Source organism: Solanum stenotomum, chromosome 4, assembly GCF_019186545.1.
Source record: "Solanum stenotomum isolate F172 chromosome 4, ASM1918654v1, whole genome shotgun sequence".
NCBI classification, from domain to species: domain Eukaryota; kingdom Viridiplantae; phylum Streptophyta; class Magnoliopsida; order Solanales; family Solanaceae; genus Solanum; species Solanum stenotomum.
Genome location: NC_064285.1, coordinates 57,276,712 through 57,292,429, shown reverse-complemented (window position 1 = coordinate 57,292,429; position 15,718 = coordinate 57,276,712). Strand labels below are relative to the sequence as shown.

The window sequence follows — 15,718 nt, the reverse complement described above, 5'->3', positions numbered from 1 at the left end:
TGTTAGTTGTGCCTTACCGGAAAGGTCATAACCTTTCATAAAAGTCACAACCTTTCATAAAAGTTGCAACTCTTCATTAAAGTCACAACTTTTCATAAAAGTCGCAATTCTTCATTAAAGTCGCAACTCTTCGTTAAAGTCGCAACTCTTCATGAAAGGGGAAGGCTATTTTTGTAAATAAATAAATTAAAAGGGAATTCTTGTTTTTGGTGGCGCCACGTAGGCAGGCCTAAGGTTCTCTTATATATATATATATATATATGATATATGATGTCTCAATTGGTTTCTATCAGCATCACAAAATATGAGGGTATCATCAGCATATTGCAAATGAGTCACCACTAGGCTATCACTCCCAGCCCTAGCTACATCAAAACCCTTTATCCATCCATACAAATCAGCTGTTTTGAACATAGTATTCAGTCCTTCCATGGCAATGTTTTGGAGTCTTACCTAGAAGGTGTACCACTATCACTATGTGTATTGTGTATGCAGGTCATCTGTAATTTTTATATTAATCTGTGGTTTTATTAGGATTTATAAGATTGTAAATTTGTAACTAACAATTTTATTTACGAGAAACCTACTGCAGCAGATTATGTTTTATATCTGGCACCAGATTGTCATGCCCTTGTTGTTTCTTGAGGAGGAATTGTGGAATTGATCATGTGATTTTCTTTAAAAAGTATTGCAATCTCTATTTTCTGAAGTTTTGAAAATTTCTAATTCATGAGCATTTTGGTTGTAGAATGTGTGTTTCATGCTCCCCCCACTGCTGGGTTTGCTTTTAGATTGTGCCCAAAAATCTGATCAGTCTGTAGTTGCAATCTCTCTCGGTGCATTGGTCCATCTTATTGAAGTTGGTGGACACCAATTTAGTAACAGTGATTGGGATACCTTGCTGGAAAGCATAAGGTGCAATTCTAATTTTATTAAGTTGTCTGTTCTTTCGTTCTTTCTGGTAGACTATTTTATTCTCATGATATAGTTGATCTATTTTGTGTCTCAGAAATGCTTCATATGCTACACAACCCCTTGAGCTTCTGAATGATTTGGGTTTTGAGAACTCAAAGCATCACACCGCACTGGTAAGAAATAAGAATTGAGATCATTTGCTGATATTGAATTTTGAATTTTTGCTAATTTTGAGTTGTGTTGGATATAATCAGCATAATGTTACTGAAAATGGAAATGGTGGTGGCCATTCATCAGACGTGCTGGACGATACTCATGGATCAGAGCGTCATGCTGATTTGGAGGAAACTGGAGGTTGTTGCTGAGGAAATTCAATCATTTTGTTCTTTTCTATTGAGTATTGCTTGCAAACAATTAAAGAAAACAATCTTTGTAGGTATGCCCTCACCATCTGGGAGATCTGAGAAACCTACAGTTCTAGAAGGTCTTGACCGTAGTCAAACAATAGGTCAGAAAATTATGGGAAATATGATGGACAACCGCTTCATCAGAAGTTTCACCTCTAAACCAAAGATTCAGGCTTCTGATATTTTACCAACTTCACCGTCAAAGGTATTGCAGGATTTTTGGTTGATGTGCTGTCCTAACTGTTGTATGTAAGTTTGAAATGTCCCGGAAAAAAAATGTATTTGCCAGAAATTGGGGAACGCTGTCGCCTACAATTTCATAGAATTCTCAAATAAAAAATCCTTCTCTTATAAATTAAAGAACGTATTAGGTACATAATTCATTTTTTGGTTGGTTGCTATGTTAATTCACATGTGAATATATCTCTGTTAAATGCGAAGCTCACATGCTATACCAAGATGACGTATTATCTGATAATTAATTATTCATTTTTGTGTAAGTTGGCAAATTAGTCATCATTTATTCACTAATATACTCTTATAATATAAAAGAGCTGGTGTCCATTTACTGCGTTAATCAAAATTCTTTTTCTAGTCAAACTATGATATTCATTTGAAACAGAGAATCCTTAAGAGTGCATGTTATAGTGATGTCCTTACCTAAAAGAGGATGATGCTAATGTTTCAAAAACTATCCAGCAAAAGGTGATTTTTTTTTCTTTTCTCACAATATCTAAAGAGAATACTTCCAATAATGGATGTCTTGTTGATATTCTTTCTTGTATCATCGATGTTTTAAGAAAGTAATGGGTGAATATCTTTGTTGCATTTGTTATTGAGCTGCAATATTAACTGGTTGCTTTACCTATTTTAGTACTTCCACTGAGTGTCGTTTTATATTATTTTGATCTGTTTCTTTTGTTTGCTCTTCTATCTAATGTATAGTTATTAGCTGATGATGCGGAGCCTGAAGCAAAAGACGAGGATGAAAGTTCAATGTTGGCTACTATTAGGAGCAAATGCATCACACAGTTGTTACTTCTCAGTGCAATTGATAGCATTCAGGTATTGCTCGTCCTTTTCAACTGCAGTGCTAAATTTCTCTATCCAATGCTCCAAAGAAATCATTGGAGCTGTTGCAATAGCTTCTGGTATTGATAAGGCCTATGTTTTGATGGTTAGTTGACAATAATGTGGTAAAGGATCCTACTTTTTACCAGTCTCTGCTACTATTATTTTTTCCCCTATCAACAGTTATATGTCTCAGAGAACTTTAAGGGGTCGTTTGGTAGGGTGTATAAGAATAATGCTAAATAGAGTGTATTAGTAATGCTTGTATTAGTTTGGTTTGGTGTATTAAAAAATAGCATGCATTGCATAATTTAAAAAAAGATTTGACGCAACTTCAACTTATTGTGGACATGACCTTAGACAGGAGGGTGTGGAGGACACGCATTAGGGTAGATGATTAGTAGGTAGTGTAGTGTTGTCTTGCTTTGGGTAGTTGGTCTTTGCCATTGCACTGGTTGTGTTAATGTAGTTCTTGTTTTGATATTCTTCATAAATTTATTATTGTTTTCAATAATTTATCCTAGTAAGTTGTTCATTGTATTTCGATTATTGTACTTTTTTGTTGTTGATTGTTGCTCCATTCCGGTTTGCACTATATTCTTGTGACTTGCTATATTTTCTACTTTGTATCTGGGATTGTTGCATTTGAACCGAGGTTCTTTCGGAAACAACCTCTCTACCTCCACGAGGTAGTGTAAGGTCTGCGTACATTCTACCCACACTAGACCCCACTTGTGAGATTTCACTGGGTACGTTGTTGCATAATATTTTTTTTAAAATAATTTATTACAAAGATACCTTCCACAAATATGTGGAAAAAATATAGAAAAATTTTTGAGGGGCAATTGGGTCTTTAACCATGCTAATGCATGCTTTAAAGTCCCTTGCATTATAATACCATGGATTTTCATAGGCTGCAAAAGTGTACCAAACAAGGTGCTATTAATATACAAAACTAATGCATGCATTATTTCTTCTAATATACTATACCAAACGACTCGTAAGTGTCATTTCCATATGATGGCCTTATAGATGACAAAGGGGCCTTACATGATTCAAAATTGTAGCTTCTATATTCAAAGTGACCCTCAATATATAAAAGGACCTCATTTGTAACAGTTAGCTGTTTTAGGTATTTTTATGAGCACATATATGTTGATTTGCTGTTTTACTTTTTTTTTGGATGGAAATCTGACCGCTTGTGAATAGCTAAGGATAAAATTTTCAAATTTTACTGGGGAAGTCAATAAAGCACAGGGATGGAAAAATTCTGTTGAAGAATAATGACACTGTTTGCGAGCTATTGCATAGGAGCGGGGGTTTTACCCTGTGCGCACCCAAAGGGTAGCGGCTGCGGGTTTCCCTTGTCATAAAAAAATAAATAATGACATTGTTTTCTAATTTTTCCCGAGTAAATGTGATAAAAATGATTTTTATTTTTTATCCAATATGTAACACCACAAGAGGGTTGTGTGCAATTGGAAACTATTGAAGAAATCAGAGAATAAGTCATAAGTCATCTCTGAATTGAACTGATCTTTAAGTCTGAAAAACGGCAATACCTAAATGGAAATGATACATTACTAACTAGCATGGTTCCTTCACTTGGCTTGAAGTGTCCGTATTAAATGGGTGTGGGCATTTGTGCAGAATCTTCAAAATATGCTAAAAGTTAACAAAAAGTTGCATGCACCTATAAATTTATAATTCATGAAATAAAACTTATTCCTTTTTTTCATCAGAAATAACCAAACGCCTATGGATAGCTATATTTCCGTCATGTATTATTTTGGGGATTTACCCTATAATGTTGTTAGAGTATTACCCCATTTCTTTATGTGAATAACCATGGTGTTTGGGCTAGCTTGCACGCACGGAGTATTACCCAATTTTACATGGCAATAGTTGACTGAATGGAGGTGGACTACTATGGTTCTATTGTACAAGAACAAGGGTGATATCCAAAATTGTAACAATTATAGGGGTATCAAATTGCTAAGCCACGCTATGAAGGTTTCGAAGAATCAATTTGGATTCATGCTGGGGTGTTCGACTACTGAAGCCATTTACCTTGTGCGGAGAATGGTGGAGAAGTATAGGGAAAGGAAGAGGGACCTTTTTATGGTGTTCATTGATCTTGAAAAGGCCTATAACAAAGTCTCGAAAGATGTTCTCTTGAGGTATTTGGATGCTAAGGTGTTCTGATGGTGTATATTAGGGAGATAACAAACATGTATGATGGAGCAAAGACTTAGGTTAGAACGGTAGGAGGAAACTCGGAGTACTTCCTAATTGAGATGGGACAACATTAGGGATCAGTTCTCAGCCCTTTCCTATTTGCCTTAGTGATGGATAAGTTGACACAGTCTATTCAGGAGGAGGTTCCTTGGTGTATGTTATTTGCGGATGACATAGTATTGATTGATGAGACACCAGACTGAGTTAATGCTAGGTTGGTGGTTTGGAGACAAGACTCTGGAGTCCAAAGGGTTCAGGCTGAGCAGGACCAAAACAGATTATTTAAAGTGCAAATTCAGTGTTGAGTTGGATGAAGCAGATGTGGAAGTGATGCTTGCCACACAGGCTATCCCAAGAGAGAAAGTTTTTAAGTATCTTGGGTCCCTACTCCAGGGTAGTATGGACATCGACGATGATGTTACTTATCGCATTGGGGCGACATGGATGAAATGGATGCTTGCCTATGGAGTCTTTTGTGATAAGAAGGTACCACCTAAACGTAAAGGTAAGTCTTATAGAATGGTGGTTAGACTGTCCTTGTTGTATGGGGTGAAGTGTTGGCCAGTCAAAAACTCACATGTCCAGAAGATGTATGTTGCGGAGATGAGGATGTTGAGATGGATGCGTGGCATACTAGGAGCGACAATATTAGGACTGAAGTTATTCAGGAGAATGTGGGAGTGACCTTTGTGGCTAACAAAATGAGGGAAGCTAGGCTGAGATGGTTTGGGCATGTGCAAAGGAGGTGATTAACGCCCCAGTAAGGAAGTGCGAGAGGCTGGTTGTAGGGGGTACTCATAGGGGAAGAGGTAGGCCGAAGAAGTATTGGGAAGAGGTGATTACACTGGACATGACACAACTTCATATTGCCGAGGACATGGCTCTAGATAGGAATAAGTGGAGGTCGCGTATTAGGGTAGAAGGTTAGTTGGGGTGAAGTGTTGCCTTGTTGTGCGTAGGGTTAGGCTTGTTAGTGCATGATGTAGTACTAGTCGTACCTTTGTAGTTCTTGCCATATTTTGTGTATTGTATTTTTGACCACACTATTTTGTTGTTGTTATTGTTTGTTTGTTTCTTTCATTCTTTTAGACTGTACCCTACTTTTCTTATTAACGGTTATACTTTCTTCATTATTTTATTCTTCTTTAACTTGGGTTCGATGCTCTTGAGCCGAGGGTCTTTCGAAAACAACCTCTCTACCTCTTCGAGGTAGTGGTAAGGTCTGCGTACACTCTACCCTCCCACCCCACTTAATGGGATTTCAGTGGGTATGTTGTTGTTATTGTAATAGTTGATTGTATATGGAATTGTGAAGGTTTTCTTCTTAGATTAGTTTTCAGATTATTTTTTTCCCTTAGGAATGATGAAAGTACAATTCCTTAGTTTTAGGGTGAAATTGAGATTAGATGTCTGGATGTGGAAAATTGTTATAGTTTGTTAATCACTCGTTTGGACTTTGATTAATCTTCTGACAACATTGTATCATCGATTTCATCAAGTATGTAAACTGATTTGGATATGCCATTTTACATTCAAACAATCTGGTAAATCATTAAATTTGATATTGTTATTACAAATTAAAAGCAACATATGTCTTCTGCTAGTAGTAATTAAAATAATGGACGGAACAAGAAACTTAAAAGCATTTCACTTTGAAGAGCTTTGAACAGAGTGACTGCCCAAGAGTTTTGACAACACGAAAATAGGAAGAGCAATTGTAAGCCTTCTCTGATCTTGGTAATATATAATGTGAAAACTGTGAATATACTACATCCTGAACTTGGTGGTGTGTCCGTGCCTATAGTTTCTTTTGGAGCGAGTCTCTGTATTTAAGATCTCAGCTCCATTTGCCATTCTATCCACCGTACAAACTTTATAGTGCAACTTTGTAAATATTTTTCTGCTCTTCCTATTTCTCCTTTTTGATGTGCTTCAAACATGCAGAAGAAATACTGGAACAAGTTAAAACCAACACACAAGATAACTATAATGGACATCTTGTTCTCTGTGTTAGAGTTTGCTGCATCATATAATTCGTATTCCAATCTCAGAGTGCGGATGCGCCAAATACCTGCTGAAAGGTTGGTATCATTTGCTATGTTATTTCCACAGATTCATTTTTCTCCTCCTTTTAAACCTATATTTTTCAAATTGCTACCATGTTGTGTTTGATTTACCTTGTTGTTGCACAGGCCACCATTTAATCTTCTCCGCCAGGAATTAGCAGGAACTTCCATCTATCTTGATATATTACAGAAGACGACAGCTGGGATCAATTCTGTAAGGGAAGAATCAACTGAAACTACCGTTGCTCAGAGTGGAAATAGTTTTATGAATAATGATGCAGCTTCTAGTGATATGCTTCAAGAGCAGGGATCAATTAAAGAAGATAAGTTTCAACAAATTGCAGAAGAGAAACTGGTGACATTTTGTGGACAGGTTCTGAGGGAGGCTTCTGAGTTCCAGTCCTGCACAGCAGAGAGTGCTAATATGGATGTTCATCAAGTTCTGGAATTGCGTTCTCCAATCATTGTTAAGGTTGGGAGTGCATGATTTGTTGATGTTTCTAGCTTTGTCTTTATTGTCTTTTTACTGCTTTTAACTAACTAATGTGTCGTCAAGGCTTTGGTCTAGTGGTAAGAGCTGTGATGTGTGTGCTAGGTGCATGTCACGGGTTCGAACCCTGTCGCAGACAAAAGCATGGTACTTTAGTGGAGAGGGGTAGGGTGTGTGCTCATTATCCATTGAGTTTCAAACTGTGCACCACTAACCCTCGGGGATTTCTTGGTTATAAAAAACTTCTTTCAATTAATCATCAAAATATTTTTTTAGTAGCTCACTTCTAGTAAGCCTCTTCTTTTTTGCCCTTTTGGAACTTGTAGAGGGTACATATTGTTAAAACATAATTGAACAGATAGAAGTGTCTCCTTTACAATAGTTTTAAATTTTAGATGAGGTGGTCACATAATTCAACGTGGTATCAGTTCAGATATAGGTTTTAGGCTCAAAGTCTTACTGCCACCATTAACAACAGCATTTCTTCACACTTGATTTAATAAAAAAGATTTTGGCTTTCATGTGAGGTATGTTGAGAAATATTAAATAAAAAAAGTGTCTCCTACTAATAGTTTAAGCTTTTAGATGAGGAGGTCACACTATTTAACAAGAAAACATGTGTTATGATTGTAGCATATGGCTTCACTGCTAGCGTCAAGATCAATATAGAAATTTGGCATTATTTTTCAGCCAACAAGGTATAGTTTATGCTGTACAAATCTGTGATGGTTGCTAGGGGATCGAGTCCATCAATCAACACAAACTTGGAAGATGCTGGTTCTCATACCAAAGCTGAATGCTTTGCTCATGACTACTTATGTTATACCCAATTGACCATCAGTCTCAGTTAGCATCATTTCCTTTAATGTTAAGATATTTTAGCCTTAGAAATCTCACAATCTCTCTTGGTTCTTGTTTCTTTCTAGACAAATTTCTCATTTTTCACTGACAGAAAAGTGTTCTATTGTTAAGACAGAGATCACTTTTGGTTGAATCACCCTGTTCCTGACTTACTATTCAAAATTATACTGAAGTTTCAGTATGCTACTTGAAACTCTCACTTCTTGTTTCAATCTGATTTTCTTCTCCTTATGACCCTCTCCAACACCTGCTCTACCACATCATTATTGCTATAAACTCAGGAGGTACTGGTGCATTGATGTTACTTTTCGCTTTGAATTGGGTTTGTGTCACGTTTCTGAGTTCTGTACATTCATTTTCTGGTAATTTCTATGAGATTTAGGAATTGCAGTGGTGGTTTTCTCATGCATTCTTTTATTTTAATTGTCTTTCAGGTGCTGAGGGGTATGTGCTCTATGAACAGCCAAATATTCAGGAGTCATCTTAGAGAGTTCTATCCTTTGATTACTAAACTTATATGCTGTGACCAGGTAATCTTTTCCCTAAAATGTTAATATACAAAAGAAGTAATTCAATTTCTTAGTAGTAGCTCTTTGTATGAAGTGTATTTTTGCAATGGTAATAACATACTAGTTGGGGCTATAATCATCGTGGATAATGGGTACCAGTTGCATGTGAAATCACTCTCCACATCGCAAGTAATGGGACCCTTTCTGTTTTAGTTTATTGGAAAGATCAGCTACTCATATCGAAGAAAATCTTCAGGCAGAAACTGTTTGTAGTCTTAGTTATCCCCCTGAACTTTTTGTAGTTTTAGTTATTCCCCTGGACTTGACTATTTGATAGAATTTACCGTCTTTCTTCCCTTCCCCTTGGACAACCTCAGCCCAAGATGTGAGAGACCCTGCCAGGTGAATTTGTTTGTCCACTTGGTATTTTCTGAAAATATAATATATGTTTTTACCTTTTTGAATGCATCAATTTTTTGGATCATTTTAAAATTTTAATGCCTTTATGTAGGCTAATTTTTTTAATTAGCAAAACAAAAATTTTTGCTCGAGAAAGAAATAACACAGTTGAAACAACTAGTCATTGCATATATAGAAGAAATACACAGTTGAAAGTCTATTATTAGGCTTAAATGATTTTTTATTCAGCTAAAGATAATGGAGTTTTGGCCATATTTTTAACAGATATGCAGTTGAAATTGCTATTAATCATTTTTTATGTCATTCCAAATTGCTAACGGTCTTGTTCTACTTCAGATGGATGTACGTGGATCCCTTGCAGATCTTTTTAATATGCAGTTGAATCCGCTGTTGGCTTAAGATGTGTTGAGAGCCAAGTGAGGCATGATTTTCTATGAAAAGCTTGGGAGGTTGAATTGATAATTGGTGTACTACTACTCTCTACTGCTTTCCTCAGGATATCGATATTCTAATAGTTTCTTCAGGTTAGATTTCAAGGCTTATAGAACATCTCCCTCCTCTTGTAATAGACGGAGAGATTAAGATTCACACATGTATGTACACCGTTATGATAGTGACAAATGACAATTTTGTTGGACTTGCAAAAGATAACTGCCTTGATTGTGCAAATTAGGCATGGATTTTACCAGTCTTTGTTCCTAGTTTTTTTCTGAAACAGTTGCAGGCTTATGTATGTAAGAGGCCTAAACATAATTATAGAGTGATATTCCTTTTCTGAGAGTCATTGTAATGTACTATTTGATGTAGTGACTTTGTAGTGTTCTGTCTGTAGTCTTACTACTGTAGGATAATGCTATTTTTATTCTTTCTTGTATTAAAACTGTTAAAATTTCGTACAATGCTTCGTCACTTTTGAAAGGTTTGAAACCTTTACTCAACATATGGTCCGAAAATCTAACATATATTTCTTCAAAGGTGTATCAAGGAAAAGAACTCTTGCGTTTAGTCGTTTTTCAACATTTCTTGCTTGAGTTTTTTGACCAGCACCCAAGATGGGAGACGTAGTTGGTTTTGGGACTCCCATCTAATGTTTAGTCATAGCTAAGCTGTTAATATGGGTTGAACGGAACAAGTAAATATAATTACTTTGTGCTGACTAAATAAAATAAACTCTCTGATACATTAAAATATATTTGTACTCGTCATCTTGATATAATTATTATATGTAGTATATATTGTTCATTGTTTTGATTTATCAAAGGGCGAAATTCTCTTTTGGTTCAAAATCAATTTACCTCTTAAATTGAATGATGATAGTGTAACAAGAGCTGAACTCTTGATACCAAATTAATGAAAGTCCGAGGAGAACGCGAGAAGAAGAGAGAAATTTTGATTCAATAATAATGATTCCCCTTAGCAGAGTAGTACGATTTGTATATAGCAAATCTGACATTTCTGATGCTAAGGACAGCTGTCAAATTATCTAATAGAATGTAGGACTAGTGCCACAATTGCAATTAACTAAGCTTAAGGATTAATAAGTAAATACTTAATACTAAAATAAAGGGACTGAATTAACTTATTTAAAACTTAATTGTGAGTTGTGACAATCCACTCTTCTTCAAATGGCACCTGTCTTCAAGGATCAGCAAAGTCTGGAAATTGTGACGATGAATTGATAATCTTCCCGGGTAGCTTCTTCTAGCAGTAAGTCGGCCCATTGCACGAGCACTTGTGTTGCAGCCTTGTTTCCTTTCTTTATGATTCTTCATTCTAATTAGGGGCGTACAAAATCGAACCGAAAATTGAATCAAACCGCAAATCGAGTCAAACCGAAAAAAAATAATCTGATTAGTGGTTTGGTTTGACTTGGTTTGGTATTGGAAAAAAAAATCGATTATATTTGGGTTGGTTTGGTTTTAAGTTTTAACTAAAAAAAATCAACCCGAGACCAAACCAACCCGACATTATATATGTAATTTTAAAATTTTATTTTATACATAAAAATATCTACTTTGATATAATTTTAAAATATTTCTTATACTATTTCATAGTTTTTATCTTTTAATATATTATTTCAAGTTTAAAACTTAGAATTCGGAATGGTCCAATAAAGATTATAGTTCATAGATGTTGCTAATTATAATAAAACTTAAATCTAAATCAAATTAATACTAATGCAAAAAGAAAATCAATTCAACACTAAGAATGACAATAATATTGAATATTTGTTCTTTAGTTTTACATTGGTTTTGACAATTAAAATACATAATCTAATTTTAATTTTCCTTAAATATTTAGTAATGTAACTAATACTTATTAAACTTATTTTAGCATGAGTTAGTACTTTTAAATTATGATCATTTCATTATGACTTTACAATATTTATTTTATATGATGATTTCATTATTATTTTTTATTGAATATTTTAGTGTCATTAGTACTCATCTCATATTTTGTGTTATTTTCTTAAGAAACACTTTAGATAATTGTATTTTGGTTGGACTAAAGAAATATTTGGATCACAAGTTAATTATATGTTTGTATGCAAACTTTATTGAAAAATCCAAAAATCTAAAAAAATCTGAGGTTTATTAGTTTGGTTTGATTTATAAATTTAAAAATTCGACACAATGGTTTGGTTTGGTATTTGAAAAACCCGATAAAAATCCGAATTTTATTAGTTTGGTTTGGTTTATAAATTAATTTTTTTTTACACAAATGGTTTGGTTTGATATTTGAAAAACTCGAACCAACCTTGTCATGTACATCCCTTCTAATATAGCCACAGGTTCCACTAGGGGTTGGCCATCAGGTGAACAAATGGGAGGGTCTATAGTAGGATTCACTTGATCACCCACCTTCTTCTTAAGCTGAGATATGTGAAAAACAGGATGTATCCTTGCAGTAGGAGGCAATGCTAATTTGTAGGCCACTGGTCCAATCTTTTTGATAATCTTATAAGGTTCATAGAACTTTGATGCCAGCTTGAGATTTTTCCTAATAGCTACAGATGTCTGTCTGTAAGGTTGTAGCGTCAAAAACACCCAATCTTCTTCTTCAAACTCCCTCTATGTCCCTCTCTTATCAGCATTTACCTTCATCATGTTATGAGCTTTAGCAAGATTCTCCTTCAATATCTTAGCCATCAGTTGCCTTTCCTTGAATAGTTGGTCGACAACATCAACTCTGGATTGTGCAATCAATTCGAAAGATAGTTGAGGAGGGTCATAACCATATATCACCTTAAATGGAGACATTTTCAGTGAAGTATGGTACCAGAACTCAGCTAAAGACAACCACTTGTTCCAACCCTTTGGTTTATGACCTGTCATGCACCTTAAGTAATTCTCCAAACACCTGTTCAACCTTTCTGGATCCGTCATCTTGGTAGGAATTTTTTTAAAATTGGGAACCTACGGGTTTTTAAGATTTTCAATACCCATGTTTTCCGAAGCGACACATTGTTCCACTCCCTATCAGTGATTATAATTTTTGGCAGCCCATGCAACTTGTAGATATTGTCCATGAATATTCTAGCTAGGGGTGTACATGGCCGGGTTGGTTCGGGTTTTTCAAATATCAAACCAAACCATTTGTGTCGGATTTTTAAATTTATAAACCAAACCAAACCAATAAAACTCGGGTTTTTCAACCTCGGATTTTTTCGGGTTTTTTCGGGTTTTTCGGTTTTTCGGGTTTTTCCGGTAAAGTATTCATACAAACATATAATTTACTTGTACTTTAAATATTTCTTTAGTCCTACCAAAAGACAACTATCTAAGATGTTTCTTAAAAATATAACACAATATAATATGATTAATGACACTAAAATATCCAACAAAAATAATAATAATGAAATCGCGTAAAACAAATATTGCAAATTAACAAGTCATAATGAAAATTATCAAAATTTAAAAGTACTAAATCATGCTAAAATTAAGTTTAATAAGTATTAGTTACATGACTAAATATTAAAGAAAATTAAAATTAGATTATGTATTTTAATTGTCTAAACCAATGTAAAACTAAAGAACAAATATTCAATATTATTGTCATTCTTAGTGTTGAATTGATCTTCTTTTTGCATTAGTATTAATTTGATTTTGATTTAAGCTTTATTATAATTACCAACATCTATGGACTATAATCTTTATTGGCCCATTCATAATTCTAAGTTTCAAACTTGAAATAATATATTAAAAGATAAAAACTATGGAAAAGCATAAGAAATATTTAAAAATTATATCAAAGTAAATATTTTTATGTATAAAATAAAATTTTAAAATTATATATATAAATTCGGGTTGGTTTGGTCTCGGGTTGGCTTTGTTTTAGTTAAAACCAAACCAACTCAAATATAGTCGGGTTTTTTTTTGGGTTGACTCGATTTGCGGTTTGGTTTGATTTTCAGTTTGATTTTGTACACCCCTAACTCTAGCTACTTGAGAAGCATTAAATGGGTGGGCAATAGCAATGAAGTGGGCATACTTGTTGTATCTGTCAATGACCACTAAAATAGTGTCCATACCTTCTGATTTAGGTAGGCCTTCAATGAAATCATAGATATGTGTTCCCATACTCTCTCGGGCATTGGTAAGGGCTGAAACAGACCAAGGTAGGCTACTTGCTCATCTTTGCTTCTTTGACAGACATCACACTCATTTCTTAACTTGCTCGATCATAACAGGCCAGTAAAATACTGTCTTCAATCTCTGGTATGTAGCCCACACACCTGAGTGTCCTCCTAATCCTAATTTATGTATAGTAGATACCAAATGCTCCTTTAGGTGTCCATGACTTCCTACCCAAGCTTTTCCTTTATGCCTTAAAACTCCTTGTTGTAAGGAAATATCAAGTGTAGGATCAGGATGACTACTCAATATAATAGTAGCTTGTAACACCTCTTTTGTCACCTTCATAGCTTTCTAGTATTTCCTCAATCCATTTAGGCTACAGTGTTGATATAGTGAGACAGTGTGTATTCTCCTTCCCCAGTTGATGATCTACTTTCCTGGACAAGGCATCTGCCACTACACTATCTACACCCTTCTTGTAGAGTATTTCAAAACTTAGCCCCATAAATTTGGTCAATCCTTTATGTTGCAGGGAAGTAGTGATCCTTTGTTCTTGTAGGGATTTCAAGCTAAAATGGTTAGTTCTGATTATGAAGTGGTTAGGGTGCAAGTAATGTCTCCATTTATCTACAGCTTGGAGGAGAGCAATCAACTCCTTCTCATATGTGGTGCTTCTTACTTAGAGACTGACTCAGGAATGCTATGGGACTTCTATCTTGCATTAACACTGCTCCAATTCCAGTGTTACATGCATCCACTTAATTCTAAGACAAATGGTTTTGTAAAGTCTGGAAGTGCCAAGACAGGTGCATTAACCATGGCCATTTTAAGTTGCTGGAAGGCCTGGTCAGCCTCACCATTCCACTAATAGTCCCCTTTCTTTAGCAAATTAGTCAAAGGCTTGCTCAAATGTGCATAACCTTGCACAAATTTCCTGTAATATCTTGTTAAGCCCAAGAATCCTCTCAATTCCTTAATTGTCTTGGATCGAGGCCACTTGACCATTGCAGAGATTTTGGATTGGTCAGTGCTCACCCCTAAACCTGTAATGATGTGCCCCAAGTACTCAATTTGCGACTGTCCAAACTCAGATTTGCTTAACTTAACAAATAACTTGTTCTCCTTAAGTATTGTGAGCACCACTCCTAAATGTTGAATGCGATCTTCCCTGGTTTTACTGTATATTAGTATGTCATCAAAGAATACTAAAATGAATTGCCTTAACTTATCCTTGAATACTGCATTCATTAGGGACTGAAAAGTTGCTGGTGCATTAGTCAAACCAAATGGCATGACCTTGAATTCCCTGTTCTAACAGCGAACTTATATTCTTCTCCAAACTTCATTCGCACTTGATGGTAACATGCCTTTAAATCCACTTTGGAAAACACATTAGCTCCAAAAAGCTTATCCAACAAATCATCAATCATCGAAATCGGATATTTATTCTTAATAGTAAGGCTATTCAATCTCCTATAATCAATGCACAACCTCCAAGTTGAGTCCTTCTTCCTGACTAACAAGGTTGGTGAGGCAAAATGGGATTGACTGGGAGTCACATTGGTAGCCTTGAGCATGTCATTAATAATGGACTCAAAGGCATTCTTCTGATCAAACGAATACTTGTATGATCTGAGATTGAAAAGTTGAGCTCTAGGGACTAGATTGATCGCATGATCACAAGTTCTCTCCGGTGGTAGTTCCTTGGGCTCATGAAAGATGGCAGCATGGTTCTGTAATAACTTCTTGATGCAAGGATGCATTACTTCCTTCTCTTGGTTGTCCATACTATCACTTATCAGTGATAGTTCAACTACAATTTCACAGGTACCACATTGCAACATTCTCCTTAAAACTTTGGTGTCTATAGGGGTGACCTCAAGGTCCTTTTGAATTCCATACAATGTGATCAGTCTCCCATTAGTCATAAAACTTATACTGTGAGGTCTGGTGTGCAAAATTACAGGCGTAACCATATCTATCCAGTCCATTCCCAAAATCATATCACACCCACCCACTTTCATCAATCTCATCTTAAAATTAAATTGTTCACCCTTCATCCTCCACCCAAAAGATGGAGTCTCTAGTTGGCAACTCATCAACTGCCCATTAGCCACTGTGATTCTCATGGGTCGTTGCATTGGTTGGGCTGGTAATCGAAGCA

At 35.4% G+C, this 15,718-nt stretch overlaps 3 protein-coding genes across 3 annotated transcripts in view; 1 reads left to right on the top strand and 2 right to left on the bottom strand.

Moving 5' to 3' along the window:
* LOC125862636 (brefeldin A-inhibited guanine nucleotide-exchange protein 5) overlaps window positions 1–9,876 on the top strand; it is a 41,485-nt gene extending 31,609 nt beyond the window's left edge. The window contains exons 26-34 of the mRNA XM_049542754.1: window positions 749–915; window positions 1,010–1,088; window positions 1,170–1,269; window positions 1,352–1,527; window positions 2,268–2,387; window positions 6,576–6,712; window positions 6,824–7,169; window positions 8,483–8,578; window positions 9,314–9,876. Coding sequence (XP_049398711.1) covers window positions 749–915; window positions 1,010–1,088; window positions 1,170–1,269; window positions 1,352–1,527; window positions 2,268–2,387; window positions 6,576–6,712; window positions 6,824–7,169; window positions 8,483–8,578; window positions 9,314–9,376 — 1,284 coding nt within the window. The 3' untranslated portion in view covers window positions 9,377–9,876. The remainder of the gene's footprint in view (window positions 1–748; window positions 916–1,009; window positions 1,089–1,169; window positions 1,270–1,351; window positions 1,528–2,267; window positions 2,388–6,575; window positions 6,713–6,823; window positions 7,170–8,482; window positions 8,579–9,313) is intronic.
* LOC125862623 (potassium transporter 4-like) overlaps window positions 1–15,718 on the bottom strand; it is a 346,656-nt gene that overhangs the window by 293,351 nt on the left and 37,587 nt on the right. The gene's annotated exons all lie outside the window — the stretch shown is intronic.
* On the bottom strand, window positions 10,561–12,363 carry LOC125861579 (uncharacterized). Its single transcript, XM_049541441.1, has 3 exons — window positions 12,076–12,363; window positions 11,735–11,994; window positions 10,561–10,750 (listed from the first exon to the last, which is right to left on the bottom strand). The coding sequence occupies exons 1-3, from the start codon at window positions 12,361–12,363 to the stop codon at window positions 10,561–10,563; spliced, it is 738 nt and encodes a 245-aa protein (XP_049397398.1).

What these genes read in the sequence shown, in the direction of transcription:
- LOC125861579 (XM_049541441.1), bottom strand. Translation starts at nt 12,363, where the DNA reads ATGACGGATCCAGAAAGGTTGAACAGGTGTTTGGAGAATTACTTAAGG. An exon ending in AAGCTCATAACATGATGAAG is followed by an intron (nt 11,995 to 12,075) that starts GTAAATGCTGAT and finishes CCTTACAGACAG; the next exon opens with ACATCTGTAGCTATTAGGAA. An exon ending in GAAGGGATGTACATGACAAG is followed by an intron (nt 10,751 to 11,734) that starts GTTGGTTCGAGT and finishes GCCCCTAATTAG; the next exon opens with AATGAAGAATCATAAAGAAA.